Source organism: Diorhabda sublineata, chromosome 10, assembly GCF_026230105.1.
Source record: "Diorhabda sublineata isolate icDioSubl1.1 chromosome 10, icDioSubl1.1, whole genome shotgun sequence".
Taxonomy (NCBI): Eukaryota; Metazoa; Arthropoda; class Insecta; order Coleoptera; family Chrysomelidae; genus Diorhabda; species Diorhabda sublineata.
The window spans coordinates 17,697,972-17,720,375 of NC_079483.1; the positions used below are offsets into that span (position 1 = coordinate 17,697,972).

Here is a 22,404-nt window from a genome sequence, read left to right on the forward strand (position 1 = left end):
TCTTTTAGTGTTAGAATTAGTTAATTCATAAGATTATAAATTATCATGACTAATTGGAGAATGTTTTTCTGTTCTTTCCCAATAATATTATATGGTTATAATCTTATTAGTCGTTTTATGGGAAATACTATAATTTACACTAACCTGTTTACCAGTAAAATGTAGATATGTAGGAGCTTGATTATTAGGAAATATTCCTACTGTGAATTTAGGTTGATCTGAATCCTGTTCTTCTGAATCGGAATCAGATAAATGTTCTATTTCTTCAACTTTGGCATCTCTCATATTTATTTGGCCATGTGGTGTCTGAAACATAAAGAACAGTATTTTCACGCTTTTTTGCAAGTAGATGTTACAAATTTAAAATAAACGTTAATGCTTGAGACTACTGAATCCACTAATGGTAAAAGGTTACTCAGAAATTTATACTAAACATATATTTAACGAAAGTAATGAACGAAGCTTGATGTTTTTACCAAAAGAATTGTTGATTATAATCACAAAAACTTATTAATGGTAAAGTGAGTTGGATTATTTTAGGTTTGTTTAAAAATTTTTGCTTTATTTAAGTCAAAGGAAAATTGCATAGGACCTGCAACACCGACGATTATTATTTTTGAGTGTAACTTTAATGAAAATAGGAAGTATATCTAGTGTCTTATACTTTTGGTGTCGCCCCGGTATCAAGCGTTTCACCTTCACCATCAAAATGTATTGAATATTTTTACTTACTGGATCTGTTGATTTCTTAAAATACAAAAACATTTTTCCAATTAAAACACACCAACATTCTCGAGGAATGCCGTTTTTCACTTTCTTGAGGACACCTTGTAATATAGGTTTATTTTCATCTCTGCTTAATAATAATTTTGTTGCATTTCTTCGTTGAACATTTTGTAAAATTCTAACCTACAATTATAAAATTAGTTCATTCACTATAAATTTATCAACTTAATCTCAATATGCACATTAATATTCATTTTTTGCTGTGTCCATTATAGGATTCCAGGATTTCTAATTGATTATTCAAATTGTATAGAGAAAAAGGATAAAAAGTGGATAAATAAATCAACAGATTCATGAGACTCTGTTTAGCATATGTGGGATAAAACAACTAAACAGTATACAAAGGTTTTACGTCCAAATGTAGAATCAGTTTGTAATAACGAAAATTAAAAAAAAAACTATTAAGAATCCAGTATCCGTGTACAAGCTGCCTTAAATACTAAATCTTATCGTAGACAAAAGCTATATTAAGCATACGATAAAAACTAAATCCTGGTAGACAATATAAGACAAAAATTAGGTAATCAGGGGACTATACTTCAATGGAGGATGAAATAAAGTACAATTTGTTTCACTTAACTATTATTAACAGATCCTATTGGTTCCCGTTAGGAGTGGTGAGATAGTTCAGATCAAAAAAGTTGTCAGCATTGCTTATTTCACATTCTTATATATGAAAGTAGTCAGTATAATATGTAGTAAATTGTTTGTAAAGAAACGAAGATAAGAGATGACCTCCCTGGGTATGGATTAACTTTTTTTTAGAACCAGTAATCAACTAAGATGTCTATTTGAAGAATATTTATCATTTTTTGAGAAAATGTTTATAATTTATGACTGAGAAGTTAGTAGTTAGTGTGAGTATTTTATTTCAACAGTGATATAATACTCATTGGGCCTGTATCTGAGATGGTACTTACCCAATCTTCCATCGCAGTTAGGGAATCAGCTGTTAAATAATAAGTCTTTTTCCCCGTATCAATTTCGAATGTATTAGATCCTTCGGCACGCGTTATTTTACAAATTTCATCTAAAATTATTTGACCTTGAGGTTTTCTATTGATATCATTCTGACTTTTATAATAAGTTAGTACGCCGTTCTTCAGTACGAACCATTTTTTTCTCCACGTCTTCAATTTACCTCCTATAATAACATTCATCAACAAACACGATCACAAGTAAATGAAACTGATGTTCAAAAAATTTCGCTCGCCATTTTGGAATTTATACGATACAAAAAATTGTGCCATAACGTATTTTATCATGCACGGAGAATATTAAAAATGTATTATAAATACTTATAAACAAACAATAAATTTCTGTATTTTGGGTTCAAAGTTGATGACAAAGACAAATTTGTGCTTCTCGACTCTGATTTGTAAGTTGTATTTTGGCACTTGTTCAGTGTATAAAAGTCGAAGAAGGAACTACACGCCATTTGTTGTCACTATGATGAACCCTCAAATCATTTTGATGATTTTGTTTGAAAGAAGACTATTTATTTTAAACTTGGTTTACATGGAAAATAAAAACAGTTCAAAAATGTCTGTTTCGTATGTGTGTTCATTGTTGACTCATTCCCCACCGCTGCCATCTCGTGGATGTCGCTAGATTCTTGAATGGAATCGAAATCAAAGATCGATTACTCTCAGGCCACCAAATGTGGACTGCAATCATAATTAACTACAAAGGCCAATCACTGAGTATAGACAAAGACTGTAACTTCTGAATGTCTTCTGCATTATGACCTGATTTTCTTATAGCATTCTTTAGACTCCTATCGGAGTTTCATAGAAAGCAAGTTCGGTTTGTGTCTGTTCTGATACAGATGGAGTGATAAGGCATCTAGGTATTCACCAAGAACCATCCAAACAAACCATCTTCTATGCCAATTGCTTATTCAATTTATGCGAAAGAAACATTCATAGTTATAGGTTGTTTTTGTCATAAAATGTTGAGCTACATTAGATGACTAAAATGAACATAAAAAACGTCGAAAATTCCAAACATTTTAGGTCACATAAAATCATCTTTGGTTTCGTCTTACCTAATTTCGCTAGAGATCCACATTTTTCTAAACTTTCTATTCTCTTTGGACTATCTAGATATGTAGAAGCTCTAAGAAGCATCGAGGATTCCAAGCTGGTAGTATCACAACTTAGAGCATCCGGTGGAACTGCATAATCATCTGACATTCCCGATTCGAAGGAAGTATCTGAAACACCTTCAAGTCAATCGTTAATGGTTAAAATCAAACTAAGGATTAAATATGAATTCAAATGATATATTGGTGTTAATATATTTGCCAATCAATTACACTAGACAAGAAACGTTTGACTATTTAGAAATTTTTCAGTTTTAAACAAAATTCACAAATATACTTGTCTTAATTTTTAGAATGGGGCAGTTTTTGAATTAAACTCCATCAACATAACCTCTAAAATCTAATTTCTACTTTTTTAAGAACAGACTTAAATATCCAGTGTGTGGCAAATAAACATGAACAAATACTAACATACTAATAAATAATTTGTTTCATTAAATTTTTCATAGAGTCTGTAATTAAACATTAAATAAACTTCTATCAGAATTGATATTTCTCTCTTCACACCTTCCAGTATCAGATCCTTCCGTAGAAAGAAATCTATAGATGCTAAGTTAGGCGATCTTGTTGGCTCTTCCATTGCACGTCTTCTACGAATTCATATCACAGGTTTATATCCTGTGACATCTGGTATAATTCTTGTAAATTCAATGGACAGCACCAAGCATTAGTACCATTTAAAGAAAATTCATTTAAATTTGCAGATTTGATATAGTTTCCTGGCCATATCGCATCATGTTATATAAGGTATAAATAAAAAACGATCGATGAATTATTTTATTCAAAAAATGGCATAAAATTCTAATGAAACTCCTTGAAAGTATTGTCCTTGGATAGAAATGCTCATTTTAACTTTTAAATCAAAACCAGCATCATTTTTCGACTGTTTTATTCAGAATTGTGTTAAAACATTTCCTTTTAAAATATTTTTCAATCATCCAAAAATATTCAAAATCTCATGGTATTAAATCTGGTTAGTAATGAGGATCTGAATAGAGAGAGGGGTGATCAAAAGTGACTCATGGCATGACGCTTTGTTATGCCGTAGGAAACTGCCGTTGAATGACTTTTTGCATGTTTTTTTTTAAATTGAAGGACGTTCTGAACATTCCTCGAACATAACCGACCCATTTACGCTTTAAAATTACTCAACCATTCATAAACAATCTTCAAAGTTATTAAATTATCAGTTTATAACATTTCATCAGCTTCTTTGGCAGTTTTGTTTGCGTTTTCATTGTTTTAAAGCGGCGACAAGATGATTTACATGAAATTTATTATTTTGTGTAACCTGAATTTATTAATTAATATTTGTTATATTCTCAAAATAAAAAAATCAAGTACCTCTAGTTTTACTTTTGCTTGGTGAACCGCTGCTACTGGAAGCCGTTCTTTTTCCCGGACTAGATCCTGATGTATCCCCCGAGCTTCGACTATGTGTATTAGTACCATCGACAGCCTACAAATTCATTCGAATTTCAATTAACGACTATTATAGGATACAGTGAAGACCAATTCCATTTTCACTAATATCATCCATCGATGTTTTATTGATTTAGATGATGATTATCAACATAATATTCACTTACCGTCGTGTTATTCCCTTCACCATCACTGGAATCGTCAGACGAATCACCTGTAAATGGCATAGATCTAATTTGACTAGCTCTTCCCTTAACTGTAGCATAAACAGGTACTGGTATATCTTGGTAACCGGCTTGTTCAGGCCCTAAATCACTTGGTGTGGTATCAGTTAATGTTAGACCGTCGGCAGCTACCTAATAATAGTACAAATGTTAATAATATCATTCGCCAAATAAATATTATGAAATCATTAGAGTATGACAACATTTCCGCTTTTCCAGATCCATTACTACATCTAGAACTCAACTTTTTTCTTTTTTTATATATATAACAGTTTTTGTATAAACAAATTCTACATAATAAACATTTTCTCAACGGTGTCATAATTTTTTCATTCCGTTCTAGATGTGTAAAGTTGGACGAGCCTATAACCAGTTCCGCACTTAATCTCTTGCCTCCAAGTCCTTCTTTGAGATCCTCAATCGTATGAAAATCAAATCACAATAAGTCTGTACTATAAGATGGATGATCAAAGTGTTTTCCAGTTGATTTCCACTAGTTTATGCTGGTGTGAGGCTTGGTGATGTCGTGGAGTAGCAATCTCGTCTTTTGCGTTGATATTGAAGCTCAATTTGATCCTTTGGGCCGCAGTGGTAGGTTGTGTTAATGGTCTGACGACCATGTAAGGAATCTAGCATCAGGATACCCTTCCAATCCCAAAAAAACACTGGTGCAAAGACGACGGGAATGCCCTTTATCCGCGTTACATTTATGACCTAGCAGTCTACGGTAAATTTTGTTCAATATCACGTTTCCCAGAGGAATTTATTATGCGTTGCTCATCAGAGATAGAAACACTCCTCTTATTCATCGTTACTAAATTAAGTATATATACAAACCGACTGATGTGGCTTTCCTACTCTAGATATCCCTATCCCCATCAGATTATTGGGCATAAAGATGGTTACCTGATATATTCGGTCCTCCCAGCTTGGAAACCTATGAAGAGGCGGTGTCGGTGCTCTAGGCCACGTAACTTTTTCTCTGCTAGGCGTATAAATTTCAGCATAGTCGTGTGCTATGTCGGGATCACTGGCACTACTACTAGGTATTCTTCCTATACTAAGATTATCTACAGCTGCTCGTAATTCGTCGGTAAAAGGATCCATACTGGAAGTACTAGTACCGAAGTTGACGGAAGTTACAAGAGTACTAGGTATCACAGGTTCGAAATTGGTGTTAGTTGAAAGACACACCGATTGATGTCTTCGATGTTTTTGAGTTAGCGAACTGCTTGTCGTCGGAGGAAACTAGAAAACAATAATAAAGATAAAAATAGTTAAAATACGGTTGAATTTATTATTAACTTGTCTTCCTTCCGGCGAACTACTTTCTGATCTTCTCCTTTCGGTTAAGGCAAGATGATTTCGTAGCAATTCCAACTGTTGATTGCATTTGATGTTTTGTTCCCGCAGGGTTTGGTTCTGTATTTCTAATTCTTTCAGTTTATTTGTTACCCACTCTTTGATTCGAGCAGCTTTAGCTTCGACTTGTTTAGCGTCGTGTAACCTCAGCTGTCTTTGTTCTTCAACTTCTCCTTCTAGCCGGTTGATCTGGGCGCTGTTGGCGTCACTCTGCACAGACCACGCCAGCTTCTGTTCCATTATTCGTACCTTAATAAAATAAATATTTAGTTTTAATCGAGCTCGTCTTGTGGATTCATCAAACTAGTTTTTCCTCTATTCTAGCAGATATTTATTGTAGTATTCGATAAAATTTCTTATCTTTTTCTAATTTTGTATTAATGGCTCTTATAAAGTCTAAGTAGAAAAACGTATTCGATTTACTTTTAAATTAAATTTATGAGTAATTTGTGGAAAGGATTACAAAGTGAGATCAATACATCTATACATCATGTATGAGGGGTGCTGAAAACACTCCCCTAACTGCTTGAATGACACCGAGGAAATTAATAGGGTCTACTCAGATTTCGGTCCATACCCCTAGGGATGAGTTTGCTTAATATTGTAAGATTTAAGCTCAGTTTAAGTCCCCGTAGACGTGATTCTTTTTTGAAATTTTAAATGGCGTAAAAGATTCAGTACTAAAATATGATTTAACAAATTTTCTGTAACAAAGCTAGTAACAAAGTGTGTTTTTTGTCTTTTGTACTCTATTTTTAGAAAATATATTGACAGAAAGACTCTAAAGATTGCGAAAAAATCGAAAAGATCTTGAAAAAATTTTGCCTAAGACACAACTGCGTGTTCATTGCTTTTAGTCCAGCTCCATGCGTTATACACGGTGGGTAGATGTCATGTAAATAGCTTTTTTCGCTGTCTCGTCGATTTTGATTGAATAACTAAACACTAAAATAGTGTATGATTTTGTGTAATATGGAAGTTGTTTCAACTCAATAAATTCGAAAATTTTTTTTAAATATTCATACATTAAAAAGGTAAAATCGGAAATTTGCTAAATAAAAATTTATTAATAATTTACAGAGTTGATTTTTTTTACAGTTTTTCTCTCCGATACACTCTACACACTTTGGCCACCTCTCCGGAAGCTTTTGGATTTGTTTTGTGTCAAAATTTCTCGATTTGTCAGATACCTAATCGCACCCAAAGTATTCTAACTCCTCATTGCTCTCGAATCTCATTCCGCCAAGTGCCTCTTTTAATAGAGTGAATAAAAAATAGTCGCATGGCGACAAATCGGGACTATATGGAGGGTCTTTCAGGGTTTCCATTTCCCAATTCGTTCAACATTTCCATCGTAATCCAAACTATATGCGGTCTGCCATTGTCTGCAGTGAATGTTCATTTTCATATCGCAGCAGGAAACGACTTTCCGACCATCACAACTTCTATCTCAATTTCATATCGTCAGACAAACTTTTGGCATCATAAACAAACATACAAATTGAGAAATGGTACTCAAAAACATCTAAGTACCAGTCAAATTTGATATGACAATGTATGTGAAACTTCTTCGAAATGGCTTTCATCTGCTCATGAGATAGGAAGATTTCAAATAGACAAAAAATCTATCAAAATTGAGTTGTAGTATGGCGTCGGCAGATTTTTCAAGTCTCTTTTTTCACGCATTATTTCGTAACCGTTCCAACATCTCAATCGCTTCTTTGAACCAACAGATTTGTTCATTTTTTATACATTTTCCTTGGGAATTTGAGATCGAACGACTTCGACCCTAACTCACTCACTTTAAATCGTTCGTACCACTATACATATATCTCATGTTCCAAACTCGAAGTTGTTTCTAAATATACGCAAATTAAGTAAAAAATCAGCAATTTATTCGGTGAAAAATATCTATAAGGACATCAAACACAGATAAAGTATAATAATTTTCGAATATTTTCTCGTAACAATTTTGAATTTTCAAAGTAATTTTTATAATTGTGAACAGATATGTTATGCCTCATCCGGCATCGCTTTCGACATAACCGATCAGTTGTCACCCTCTTTCGGAAGACATCAGCCACAACAGCACTTAAAGAAATTAGAAATAACATTTCTATTTTTACTGAAGCCATCTTCAGCGTTACAACACTTTCCTACTATGAGCACTTAACGACCGTAGACAACTATTTCGGGATATGGTGGAGGAGGGAAGGAAGCTATTATTTTTAAATCATTTCTTTTTATTGCAGAAGATTCTCTAGATTAAACTTGTGTTGAGATAAATTCAATGTTAAGGTTTCATATGATCAAAATATAATTTCACAGAATTGTTTTTTTTTGAATTGATACGGAGATTTAGTATTATAAAACTAAAACATATCGTGCGGGGGATTTGAAAATGAGAGACTTCACTTTGGTGTTTTTTTTATATTCATTAGAATCTAACATCGATGTTGCAACCATTTGGACAATGCTATAGACAATAATATTGATAGCATCCTTTGCAACTATATCTGCTCGGTGGCTACGAGGTACCACGTCCAGTGCTTTTCTGAGCTGAAGAAATAGAAGACATGGGAATGAAATGATTGCTTGAATCGATATCCTGTCTTAGGGAACTGTGCTAAATCGATTGTATTGTAGACATGTGGTACACAGCATCGATGTATATTGGAATGACAATCGGTTTTCGTCGACCTTATTGATATTCATCACTGACGGACGTACAACCATGACGAAATTCTGCGAACCAATTGAAAACAGTCTTCTCTGATGATGCTTCATTACCAAAAGTTGCACGAAACGATTCTAAGTATTATTTTTGAGTAAGGACTTCTTTTAAATCATAAGAAATGATCAAGACTAATAATAATAATAGAAAAGCATGAGTATGGAACAGAACTGAACGCGAGAATTAGAGAGATGCTATCCTTGAGATTTATATTCATTCTTTTGAAAAATTTTTTACATAAATGCTTGCTGTGCGACCTACAAGGATGCTTCAATGTGATTGGTGCGTTCAAGGACAAGTTGCCATTCCCTTCCACAGCAATTCGCATGGATGACGTTCGGTATCTGTCATTCCGTCCATACTCCAGTAGCAACTGAATAAAGATTTGATTGCAATTCTGTCATCTGACTCCCGTGTTGTAGGACCCACGAACAACATCTTAAGCGGCATGTTCTCGAGAAAGATTGGCTGCATAATCTTTTTATAATTCAATAGACAGTGGTCTTAGCTTTATTGAGCATAGGAGGTAACCTCTTTGTTATGTGCTATCGACATTGACCGCAAATTAAATACTTATTCTGTTCGTGGCCTCAAAGAATTGGGAAAACGTGAATTCAAAAAAAAAATAATCATAGAAAAAAAAATAAGAAAGTGCTACTACTAAAAAATGAACATACAGACGCGTTTTTTTATTTTTTTTTAATAGAAATATCGTCTTCAAATATACGAGGTTAATTTAATTGAAAAAGTACTTTTAAAACTTTTGCTATGGTCAGTATATTGTTATTTTTTGACATATTTCTGATGTTATCTTTCAAAATTAGTAATATATGTAGAAAAAATTAATTTCTGGTGTTAATTAAACATTATTTTTTACGTGAAACCAAAAAGAAACTGAGGAAGAGTTAAATGGATATAATTGAAACAAAACAAAATTTGAATGAATGAATAATTAATTATATACCCCATAGAACTGGTGGAATCCCCAAGAATTTAATACCGAAGTAGAGAAATATCACAACCTCGTTTTGCGTATTTGATTTCTAAGAATTTTTTTACTGATTCATTACGAGACTGCCCGTCTCAACAAATGATATCATAGTGAGATGACGTCAATCACTGATAAAGGTCTAATTCCTTAAAATAAAATTATTTCGTTGTTTTACAATTTATTGAATATCTATGATGATTTTGAATGAACAAAAATACGAAATATACAGGTGACAGGTGACTGTTGTCTATATAATTTATATTTTTAAAATTGGTTTAGAATGAAAGTTGAAAAACTTCTTGTTCCAGTGACTGGAAATGTAAACTTTCATAAGGGGTTTCTAACTATAGGAACAAGAAGGAATATTTTCAATATTTATTGATCTAAGAGAAGCCTTCTATATAGTATGAAGAACAAAAGTATGGAAGTCTCTAGAGGAGGATAAAACAAAAACTTGCTTACTATTATAACTATTATTTATATTAGTTAATGGCTTTAATGGCAAGTACCAGAAATAAGTTGCAGAAACTAGTGAATATATGGAATAAAGAAATAGAAAACACGAAAACGGAAGTGCTTATTAAGAAAAATAAAGAATAAAGAAAAAAAATAACAAATAAGTAGAATTAGTCAACGAGTTTATGCCGATACTACTACGGCAGATGCACTTTCGAGCTGTACAACATAATCCGACTTAGAGTGGATCTAATCGACAGGCAGAGTTGGCCTGCAGACGCCCAGAACGTCAATTGTGCAAATCTGTGGAAGCAGCTACCAAGGCACGTCTTTTCTGAACTCTACAACCTACAGATCAGGATCAAGATTTACAGGTATCTCCATCCGGCAGGTTCCACTCGAAATACTCGAATGTAACAGGTTTTATCCTCTTGTGCTTGCTTTTTACATAAAGAAAACATGCTATGCTGCATTCTTAACAGAACCATATTGGCACATAGAAATCCACAATACAATAAAGATTATAGTATGTGTACGTGAAAATTTATTATTGAAAAAGAAGGATGCCAAGATGAACATAATTGAGATGAATCAAATATTATGGAAGTAATGTCAAGAGAAAAAAAGAATATTAATAAGAAAGGGATAAGAAAAGCGTTAGATAAAATGAAAAGATTAACAGCGGACAAGAAAGAGATGAACCGTAGCCTGAAATCTCGTACGAGATATGAAAATTTATTTTAACCAAATCAATTGGTACAAATAAAAACTTTAAAATTAAAGAATGGTTCGAAATAAACACAATTAGACATCGAAAATGATGTCACATCCTACCACCTTTTAATGTTCATGAAACAGTTATCTTTATTTAAATTTGATAATAAAATATTTAAACTTAATTTCAGTCAGTACTTTTTGGGGGAGATACATAGGAAAGGAAAGTGAATTTAATATTGTTAAATACTAGTAATTACCTCTCGAATTTTTTTTAAATAAATTTGAATATTGAGGAACTGAAACATCCCAAATCCTCCTCAAACTTGAAACGCGTACTTAAAATGTATTTTTTCGGTTAAAAAAGCTGACTTTAGCCTCAATCATTAATTATAGCGAATATTGTTTGCGAATTAGGAATATATTCATTAAGTAAACAGAAAAAATGGTAAAATAATGAGCAAAAAATAGTGTATGCATAAGAGCCTAAAAATTTGAAAAAAGCCGCGTTGCAAATGGTTCCACAACTTTCATTTTGAAAATCTAGAATAATAGTCTATTATTATATATGAAACTACATTTTTCCTAATAAAAAAATTCCAAATAATGTATAGTAAACACCATAAAATGTGTTTTTACAACCTACCCATCTTTCCGCTAATGTTATTCACTGTCAACAAAAATAAAACTGACCAGCACCAAGTTGAGTTATTCCACCCGAATGAAAAAAATGAAAATAAAATGAAAATGATGAATAGAAAGAAGTAAACAGAAACTAAAAACGATTCGTATCTGGCGCGATGTCACGTTTTCACTAACTGTTATTGTGTAAGTAGTAGATGCGAGAGTGGTTGGAAACCGTTTTAATCCGTTCATGCAGTGCGGCGTCGGAGGAGGAGACGCGGACGCCGCCGTTATGTCTCGGCGCCTGCCGTCACTAAACTTCCCCAAATGTATATATACGCTATCTGGTGCAGGGATCCACGGTCATCGTCCATGAACTAACAAACGTTATGTCGATTATTATAGAAATCCAATGGCTAATCGGTGATTATGATTTGAACGAATGAATAAATCAAAAAAATCCGGGAGCTTATTTTTCAAACAATAAAAATCATATACAAAAATTTTTACTTCCAAGACTATTTTTATATAGTTTTAATATAAATCGTCTTAACTATAGATAGAAAAATAAATTTTCCCCAAATTTTTTAATCATTATTAGCTTTTTCGTTTGTTTGTATGTGAACCATTTCCAAAGATTCTGTTTTTGTATTTGATTTCGTATCAATAATTGTTAATGCAGTTTAATTTTTTTAAAGTATTAATGATCTTTTAATCTACGTTCGAAATACTGAGATGTCTGTCCTATGTAAATAGCGTCGCAATTATTGCAAGGTTTATGATAAATCACATTTTTTCTTTTTTTTTTGATTGTTTTAGATTATAGTTCAGTGAAATATTTCGATAATGTATTCTGTCTTTTATGACTTACACTAATATCGTATTTATTGAAATAATTAGATAGTTGTTGCGAAAGCCTTTGTACAGATGGTGAGTAAAAATTATATATTTTTCAAGATAATTATTTTCTTTTAATGTAGTTTTTGCTTTTTCAATAGCTAAGCATCTGAATTCAGGATCTGAAACTTATAATCACTGATTTTTTCGTGACAAAGGACGACAAGCATTGAATTTTAAATATCTAGGGGACCAAGTTGGTTTTGTATACCATTCTCTTTTAATGTAATTATTAATTTTATATAATATTACATCAAGAAAATCGATTTTATTTTTTGTCCGATTTCAATTCTGAATTGAAACTTTTTATATTTGAGTTATATTCTCACTTTCATTTTTTTGCAATAATTCAATAATCTAACACATCACTTATAATTCGTGTGAATAACTAAGAAAAACTTTTTTTATTCAAGAGGAATACAATTAATTCAACGCTTCTCTAACTTCTCGATGCCGTGCTTGTAGAAGGATTTGTCTTCTGTCTCAAGAAAGGGTTCAGCTTCAGCAACTGATTCTTTATTTGAGCTGAATTTCTTACCTGCGAGAATTTTTTTAGATCAACGATTAGCCAGAAGCCAGATCTGGACTATACAGTGGATGAGAAAGCAACTAATTCGTTCCATTTAACGTTACCATCGATTTGTGAATCGGTGCATTGTTTTGGAAAGAAAGTGGGTTTTTCTTGAACATATGAGGTTGTTTTTCCTTGATTTTTGGATTCAAACGATTAAACAACTCTATGTAATATTCGATATTGATTATCTCTCCCTTCTGGAGATAGTCTATGAACAATATTCCACGCGCATTCCAAAATACTGAAGCCATAACCTTCCTAGCTGCCAGTTGTGTATTTATACGCTTCGGGCGTGGTTCACTGGCTGCAGATCACTCAGATGATGATCGTTTTGATTCCGGAGTGAAGTGATGGATCCATGTTTCATCAATTATCACATATCGACACATAAAATCTAATTCATTACGTATAAACATAGCCAAACACTGTTCTGAATCATTAACACGTTGTTGTATCTGATCGACTGTGAGTAAACGTGGCACCCACATTGAAAAAGCTTCCTCATGGTCAAATGTATAATGCATAATTGTAAAGACACTGCCTTCTGATATCTTCACGGCCCAAGCTGTCTCACACAATTTTAAGTTACGATTATAAATAACCAATTTGTGGAGTTTTTTGGAGTAACCACCTCAATTGGACGACCAGAACGTTCACCATCATAGGTGACTGTACAACCACATTTCAACTCAACCCACCAATAACACATGGTTCTTTTAGATGAACCAGAGTCTTAATAACACTTTTGGAGCCATTGCTGAGGATGTACAATATTTTTTTTAACAAGAAGCAATGATAAATTAACACGCGAAATTGTTTTACTTAAGTGACTGTCACTTTTTTCTAACTAATCGAAATGTCACGAAATTTGACATATGATATTTTGAAAGTTGGTACTTCATAAACGTCATATGGATTTGACAATGGCAACGCCATCTGTTAGTCTTTATATTAGGTTTGGTTAAGACAATTTTTTGTTATTCTCGATGTAGGTAACCTATTAATTGATATAATTATGCAATTTCAAATCATATTTTGATCGAAATAGGTTCAAACGTCAGTGTTTCTTAACACTGATTCTTCATTAAAAGAGATCTAAAATCGAGACGATTATATACGAGTTATTATAACCTCAAAAGGTCTTCTACGCGACTTGGGGTGTATAAGGAGCGGCTAAATGACAATCAAATATTGATATTTGCAGAATAGACCACTTTCCGGTCCTCCTATAAATTGAAGATATATTATGTATCCACTCTTTAGGAATGCAACTTGATAACTCTGGATAACTTTGCTGGATATTAGAGAACTAGTATGTGATGGAATGCGCTAGAGAATGTGAATGAAGTTGGGCAGATTTGTCGAGAGAATTCCAGAAAACAGACGTGCAAAAAAACAGAAACGAAACGCACTTATATCATTATTAGTATTAGAGCTGGAGCTCAACGTTTCAATAAAAGCTCGGAAGAAGGCTAAATATTTTTTTTAGGTTTTTTGATTTTTATATAGATTTTTTCATGTTTGTACAACAAAATTTACCATGTTTCAGCATTTCTATGGGAACTGTCACACGTACGGCCTTAGTGTAACAAAACAGAACTGTCTTCTTCAGTAACCTGAGTTTCTTCAAAAAATTACTACTAGTAGACACCAATTTTTGTTAATTATTCAACTAAAAAACGTTTTATTATTGATATTCGATCATTTTAAAAAACTCAACATTAAACGTAGTAACAAAACGTTGATATTATTTATTGTTGAATAAAGTGATGATGAGTCATTTAATTCTCAACCCAAATATTTGAAAGGGGAGTTTAGTACGAAGTTACGCACCCCATTTTAGACCTGCTCAATGCCCATTGTTACGATTGACGCATAAAAGAGAAGCAAGACCTACATATTATATATACTGACGGTATATATGCGTAAGCGCAAAAAAGGGAAAAGAATAGTGATTCACTGAACTGTGTCTAATCATCATAAGTGAAACCCTATTCTATTTTGGGATGAATGCGTAATAAACAAAGACAAAAGACACAAAAAGCGCAATGCACGGAAGATTAAAATTTCCATTCAGGGGATTTAAAACAGAAGCTTCGATATTGAATGCTGAACTTTCATAGTTACGAGGGGGTGTTAGCTAATACGAAGACTGTTGACCATTGAGAATATATTGAAATAAAAAAATTTCAGCTTTACCAATACTAGTGTTTGTGTACCAAAAATAGAGCAGGTCTTAAAAGCCTCACTTTCACGAACGTCCCAAGTAAACCTGAATAATATTCTAACGAATCTGTTAGGAGTTATTGGAAACCTTTTTTGAGGTGTTTGTAGCGATTTTGAAGCTATTCTAAATCTTTCTGGAGCCATTTGTAGCTATGGCTCCACTATTGAAAAACTTGTTGAATATAATAGCAGCTAGATATTTTAAGAGGTTAGAAAGCTATCTGTGGATATTTGAAGCTATTGGGAATTTTTTTGGAACTTAACTGTAGCAATATTTTAGTATATTGAAGCTACTGGGGAATTTATGAAGCTATTTCGAGATTCTTAAAGCTACTGGGAAGCTTGAAGAAGCTTATTATATCTATTATGAACTATTTCAAAGTATTAAATAAATGTCTAAGCTATTTGCAGCATTTCGAAAGCAATTTTAAATTATTTACAATCTTTGTAAAGTTATTTTCAGCTGTTATGACTTATTTAAGGGTTGTAGAGAGCTATTTTGTATATTTTCATGATTATATTGAGAAAATTGTTACATGTTACATCTGATTGTAGCTATAAGAACTACTTTAAACAATTGAACGATAATACTGCCTGTTTGAAGCTATTTGAAACTGTTTAAGCTTATCAAGACATTTTTCGAAGCTGTTATACTTGATTTGAAGCGATTATAAGTTAAGAAAAAACTTGTTAAAGCTTATTGTGTTTATTATGAACTATTTAAGGAAATTGTATAACCTTTTGGGTACTATTTGTAGTTAGTGCTAGTACTACTTCTATTTGAGGCTTTTAGAGAGGAATTTTAAGTGACTGCAAATCTTAATGGACTATTTATAGCTATTATAGTTATTTACAGCCAGTAGAAAGCTATTTTGTATATTTTCTGTTATCGAAAAAATTTTTGGAGTGATTTGTGCTTACATTGAGATAATTGAAAGCATGTCACAGCTAATTGTAGCTATAGAGAAAGCTATATATTTTGAAAGATACCTATTTGAAGTTATTTACAACTGTTTAAATGCCAACTGTAGCTATAAGAAGCTATTCAAAGCGTTTGGATAAAATATTGAGGCCTATTTGAAGCTCCTTGAAGCTGTCTAAAGGAAGCAGGAGATTTTCGAAGCTAATTTTAGCTATTATGAGCTTTTTTAAGTTACTTAAAAACTTATTAAAGCTAATTGTACTTATTATTGACCCCATAAAGGGATTGGATAAATTTTTTAAATCTATTTGTAGTGGTAATATTTTCAAAGTATTTGAGTCCCTTTAAATCATTTAAAATTGTTTGAAGCTTTTGAAAAGCATTTTAATTTATCCAGAAACTTTTTGTACCTATTTGTAGCTATTTTGAAGCTATTTGGTAGTATTGGGAACCTTTTGGACAGCCCTGTAGTTATTTTGAGCTATTTGAAAACTTTTTAGAACTAATTGTAGCTTTAATGACGATATCAAGCCAGTTAAAGAGATTCAAAACTATTTGAAGCTCGTGGGAAACTTTTTGAAGCTATTATTATTGATTGGGAGCTATTTGAGATAATGAAGAGCTATTTGAATCTATTTTTTGATGTTATTGCAAAAAATTATTACTTTATTCAAAGCTATTGGAAACTGTGTAAATATTAATTGTAGCTATAAGAAACTATTCAAAGCTTTTGGAAAAAATTACGGCCTATTTGAAGCTACTTGAAATTGTCTAAAGGAAGCAGGAGATTTTTCGAAGCTAATTTTAGCTATTATAAGCTACTAAAAAACTTATTAAAGCTAATTGTACTTATTATTGATCCCAAATTATTTGAGTTCCCTCAAATTATTGTAGCTATTTTGAAGCTATTTGGTGGTATTGGAAACCTTTTGGACAGCCTTGTAGTTATTTTGAGCTATTTGAAAACTTGTTAGAACCAATTGTAGCTCTAATGAACCACGTCAATCACTTAAAGGGATCTGAAACTGTTTGAAGCTTGTGGGAAACTTTTTGAAGCTATTATTATACATATATAAGCTACTTAATATAATGAAAAGCTATTGGAATCTATTTGTCTGATGTTATTGGAAAAAATTATTAATTTATTTGTAGTTATTTGATGAAAAACTGCTTAAAGCTTCTATCAAACTCTGTATAAAACTATTTCTACCCTATTGGACTGAATCTCATTGATCTGGGATCAATTTTCGATCAGAAGTCATTTAGTTTGTGTAAAAACGTTCTAAATAAGAAAAACAGGTGGAAAGACATGCTATTCCACCACAAAAATCTCACCATTCATCTCTTGGATTTGTTTGCATAGAACTAGATGCTCAAATTTGCCAGACTTCTTATTGGATTTAATTTCATCTTTAATTAAATTCAGTATTACATAAAAATGTAGTAGAATATGGTCTAGACAAACAATAAATAAAAGCATATCAAACACAAAAGTTGTTTTGTGAAGTTTTTTTTTTTTATTTTAAAAGGTACGACCCGGATAAAGCTGTCAAGTAAGTTCTGACTTTGTGAAATCTATTGGAATATCGCCAAGCTGAAAACTCAGAGGTTTCTCATTGTTATAATACTTTTATTTCCAAAACGGTAATATTTCTTATGAAATCACAGTGCATGCACGACATAATTCAAAATTAAATTCTGGTAACATTTATTTTCCTTATCATCTAGACATATCATAAGACTTGGAACATTTTATCGCTAGATTGTTCAAATTTTATACGAGTCTTGTGAGAATATGATGGATATGAATTTTAGGAAAATTTTGAATAAGGACAACTACTTAAAATAGAAATTGGAGTCATTTCTAAATTGATTGAGCCACAGATAACAATCAGTCAAGAACGAAATCAACGTGTTTTAATGTCAATCTTAATTGAAAATGCTGTTGCTTCTTAAATCAGATCTGTGATTCGTTTTATAGTTATAAAGAAAGTCAAACCAAGTAAAAATTAATCAGCAAATCTGTCAGTGAGTGATTCAATGGTTAGAAGATTGATCAGACAGATCAAGTACAAGATTGAGAGCGATCTGGACGCTCCTGTTTGGTTACTGATGAATCAGTTTAAGCAATCGAAGAGTAGGTTAAGCAAAACCGTAACTTTACAATTAGTTCTCTTGGAATTTCCGCAAATCCCACGAGGACTAATACATCTATGACGATGATGACGATTTGAAAGAACACGGTTGAAAACAAGGCGACAAAATTGTATGACGAAGACATAAAAAACTTGTGTCATGCTTTAACAAGTGCCTATAATATTCCATATGAAGAAAATCATGTTGCAAAATGGCCAGATGCAGAAGACACTACTGAGCTATAATCTCATTAGGACCCAGCTATTGTATCTCAATATTGCAGACAAACTAGGAAGCTGTTCTGTTCTGTTCTGTTCCAAATCGCGTTTTTTCCCTGCCCCAAGAGCACCAGATACATGATTGAGCTTCATGAGCTTTCAGCACAAAATGTAGGATTGAGGTTATGTAGGCTTTTATTCAGATTTGCCTTGGTGTTTTTAGAACTGCTGCTCAAAAAAATATTTTCTTACATTATTACGTAAATAAACAATCATTGATAACTCTCAGTGTATAAAAACCGTGAAAACTTAATTTAGCGATATCTACAAGATTTCGATTGAATAATTTCCCTTTAAAACTGTAGTATGTTTATTTATTTCGTTACAGTGACATCTGTAGTTAATCTATGCATATGTCGAGTGTCATTAAATATTAATTTTCTAATAAATAATGAAATTTGTCGTTACTTTTTGTTATTATTATTTAATCAAATATGCTAGTTGTCTTCATATAGTATAGATTTCTCTGTTAATATTAAATTGAAGCTGAAACTATAAGATCTAAATGGAATTACTTTGTGACGGGATGCCTTTCTTTGCACATTCTCGAAACTTTTAAATTGTTAATGCAAACATCGATATTTCATCGTATATTATGTACAACTACGTGTTAACTATATAATAAAACTATTTCGAATAAAAAATCTGGTAAATATCAATGGAAAACAAAACTTTTGATTGAAAAACAATCCGATTTAATAAAGCAATTTCTACGAGAGAACATAAACGACTTACATGTTTCAAAAATTGGCCCACCAGAATAATAAACACTGTAATAATTTTTTCATCATAAACACGGTTATAACAAAACAGAGAAAAACAACATAAAAGTAGAAACAAAAATCGCTGGCGCTACTCTTGTTTTTCTGTCAGCTGAAAGACGCCATGACCGCCAGCAGCGTCGAGACGAAAAATAATCAATAAACGCACGATAGCGAAAGTTAGAAACGGTTGCATAGCAACCTCTCAACTCCATGCTCTTTGTCGATTTAACAGGTCTGGATTAGACCATAATAATCTTTTTAAAACAATTTTTTAAAGTACATCAATAAAAAATTCATCTTCAAATCAATGTGTAGTTTATTCATCAATTTGTAAAAGTCATAACGAAAAATGGCTGGACACCAAAGACATGAGAAAGTACACTGAACAAAAAATACAAAGAATAAAAGAGCAAAGTAGAAAAGAAATAACGGGATCCGATATATCAGGTTAAGACATATTTTGGGGAAAGAAGATGTATCGAGGCTTGGAGATTTATTAAAAATGTAAAAACTTATGAAAAACACTCAACAATTTTAGCAGTTAATTCCGACAAAGGAATTGAACACCACACAAACCTTCTAACAGAAGGTTCTAGCAGCAGAACCAGGAAGAGCTACTCAAAAATTGAGCTGAAAAGCTGTGTTCCCCTCTGGATCATCTATTTACAAAATGAAAAATAAACTAGAAGAATGGAAAATGGCCTTTATAACATCGATACCCAAGAAAGGTGACAAATTAGACTGTAACAACTATAGACATAACTAATACCATAAGTAGAATATGTGGAAGAATGATGAAAGATCTATTAGGAACGGAATACAAAAATCAAGAAGAGGTTTTGCCTAAAACAAGCACATAGAGAAAAAACTAGAAAGAAATAGGGCCACACGTTTTTCATTGACTTACAAAAAGCTTACGACAACGTACCATTTACAAAATTAGAGGATCCTTTTATCAGTCTTCTTAACAACATCAACAGACCGTTCCCAATGTTCCCAAACATTGAATAAATAAAAACGTGGACAAAAATGGTAATGACAGTATGTCTTTCTCCTAAAACCATTCACTCCAAATTAAAACTTTTCGTTTCATTCATAATTCTAGTTCAAAAAGTCAAACAAGAAGTCAACCAATTCAATTATTTGTGGCAATTTCCGACATCTGGGAACTTGAATCTCTTGATATTTATCAGGTTAAAAACATCCATACTACACAATATTTCACACACATGAATCATGAAAATAGCGCGCAGAATTTATTCTTATATTCCAGATAACTAATGGTGCCGCAATATATATACAACCTTGAGGACGGAAGAGGGTGTCATGGTTACGGAACGTGAGGCAGTGGACGGGTATACAAGATATTCAGACATTGATCCATATCGCTAGAGATAGAGAAGCCATGAAAAATGTGGTCGCGAACATCCATTAATGGATAAGCATTAAAAGAAGAAGAAGAATGGTGCCGCAAAAGCGTGAATCGGAAGATAGGTGGATTATTTAACTGGGGCGACTTCACTGAGTTTTTAATCAAGCTATTCCAAAGCGACTTGGAAGAATTCCCATTCTCGAAGCTCGGGAAGTTACTGTGCAGATACAATTTGATTATTGTAAGAATTATTCGATTGTTTGTGACATTTTATTTCATAATGTCGTAATTTTTTTGGTCCCACTGGCAGTGGGAATACAGGATCTAATGTCGGTTTCCATTATTCGCTTCGTTTATTTAATAAGCATGCAAAAAGAGCCTTAATATTCGAAGTATAGCCCATCGTATGCATCGTCTGCAAGCTCTTTGATACCTTGGTAAAACCATTCTTTGGGATTAGATGCTCCTTTGGATTCAAATTTTTCTCATGCGATCATGGAAGTAAATAAATAGTAAGCTGACGATGCAAGGTACGGATCAAATGCTTCATGTAGAAGGGCTTCAATACCACCAAGTTCATCGATCCTATTCCGCGCAATTTTCGCAGTATGTAGTTTAGAAGTCTTATTATAAGAGAACCCGCTTTTGGTTTACTAAATCTGAATATTTATGTGATAAAATCTAATAAAGTCGCATCAGATGTCCACTATGTACTCGACCGTCTGAAATGATTTCGAAGTACACTAAACCTTCATAACTCAGCAAGACTTTCAGCTCGAGTCGACCTCTGTTTGCGCCAAGTTCTGGTAATTGTCCTTTGTTTAACTACTGATTTCCTGTTCGGGATAAATCCTTCTTATCACAAGTGAGATTTCGGCTAATAATCATCTTTTGGTAGAACACCTTTAGTCGATGGTTTTTGCTTGAATATAGATCAATTTGTGTGGCACTATTCGACAATTTTCATAAATCTTAAATAATGGTTTTTAGAAGGTCAAAAAAGTTTGATAATTGGCGAATTTTGGTACTAGATTTGTTTTCTATTTCTTTCCTTGTAGCCTCAATATCCCACCCAGGTAGATACCCTTATTAAACCAACGCTGTGCCGTACAATCATTATTGTGTTTTCCCCTTCAATTTCACATATTTTCCTTGCTACCACGGCTGCTTCAAACTTCTGTTTCCAATAATTTCTCACCAATACACGAATTTCATATTTATCGCACTCGATACTATTGAAACTATGAAAACTTATGACCTCAAAGAACGTGTTTATATTATGATCGGAAGTATATTCGAGTGGCTACAAACAAAATCTGAACCATTTTTTAGAGTACGTCAAATATTTTCATACTAAACCACATGAATGAAAAAAAATTTCAGACCGTTACGTATAAAATATATTCCGTTGTTTAGTACTGGAAGCAAAACTAAGGGGTGCATATATTTTAGTATCTAATTTTTAATAAAGGGTATACCGACTCTGTTTATATACTGTTAAAGCAAACAAACTTCATTGCACCGTTGCCAATGTTGTCAATTAGAGCTCATACAACGTTTTGTCTTGTTTTGGGCCAATTAGAACGAGGGATTTGTAAAATTGGGGCGTTTTTTTGAAAATAGAGATTTCTGAGATAGACGACATGTTTTATTTTATTATAAGGCGCAAGAATAAATAAGGCAGATGGTCTTCCGACCCGTGAACATTATTTGTTAAAGGGAATGCAAGATGGATAGGAAATTGCAGAGTTGCTGACGTTTCTCCAGAAGTCTTCAATCCTCCACAATAGTCACTTTGTAGGAGTTTGTATGTGGACG

General features: G+C 32.7%; 1 protein-coding gene across 8 annotated transcripts in view; it reads right to left on the reverse strand.

The window, feature by feature from the left end:
• LOC130449337 (uncharacterized protein CG43867) overlaps positions 1-22,404 on the reverse strand; it is a 297,480-nt gene that overhangs the window by 13,600 nt on the left and 261,476 nt on the right. For 5 of the 8 annotated variants that reach the window (XM_056787086.1, XM_056787089.1, XM_056787088.1 and 2 more), the window contains 8 exons: positions 5,842-6,147; positions 5,443-5,784; positions 4,480-4,668; positions 4,235-4,349; positions 2,834-3,010; positions 1,707-1,930; positions 733-909; positions 145-306 (listed from right to left, as the gene is read on the reverse strand). In XM_056787086.1, the coding sequence (XP_056643064.1) occupies positions 145-306; positions 733-909; positions 1,707-1,930; positions 2,834-3,010; positions 4,235-4,349; positions 4,480-4,668; positions 5,443-5,784; positions 5,842-6,147 (1,692 nt within the window). Of the gene's footprint in view, positions 1-144; positions 307-732; positions 910-1,706; positions 1,931-2,833; positions 3,011-4,234; positions 4,350-4,479; positions 4,669-5,442; positions 5,785-5,841; positions 6,148-11,439; positions 11,496-19,185; positions 19,316-22,404 lie in introns of those variants that run through there. The other 3 variants (XM_056787093.1, XM_056787094.1, XM_056787087.1) reach the window with 3 other exon arrangements.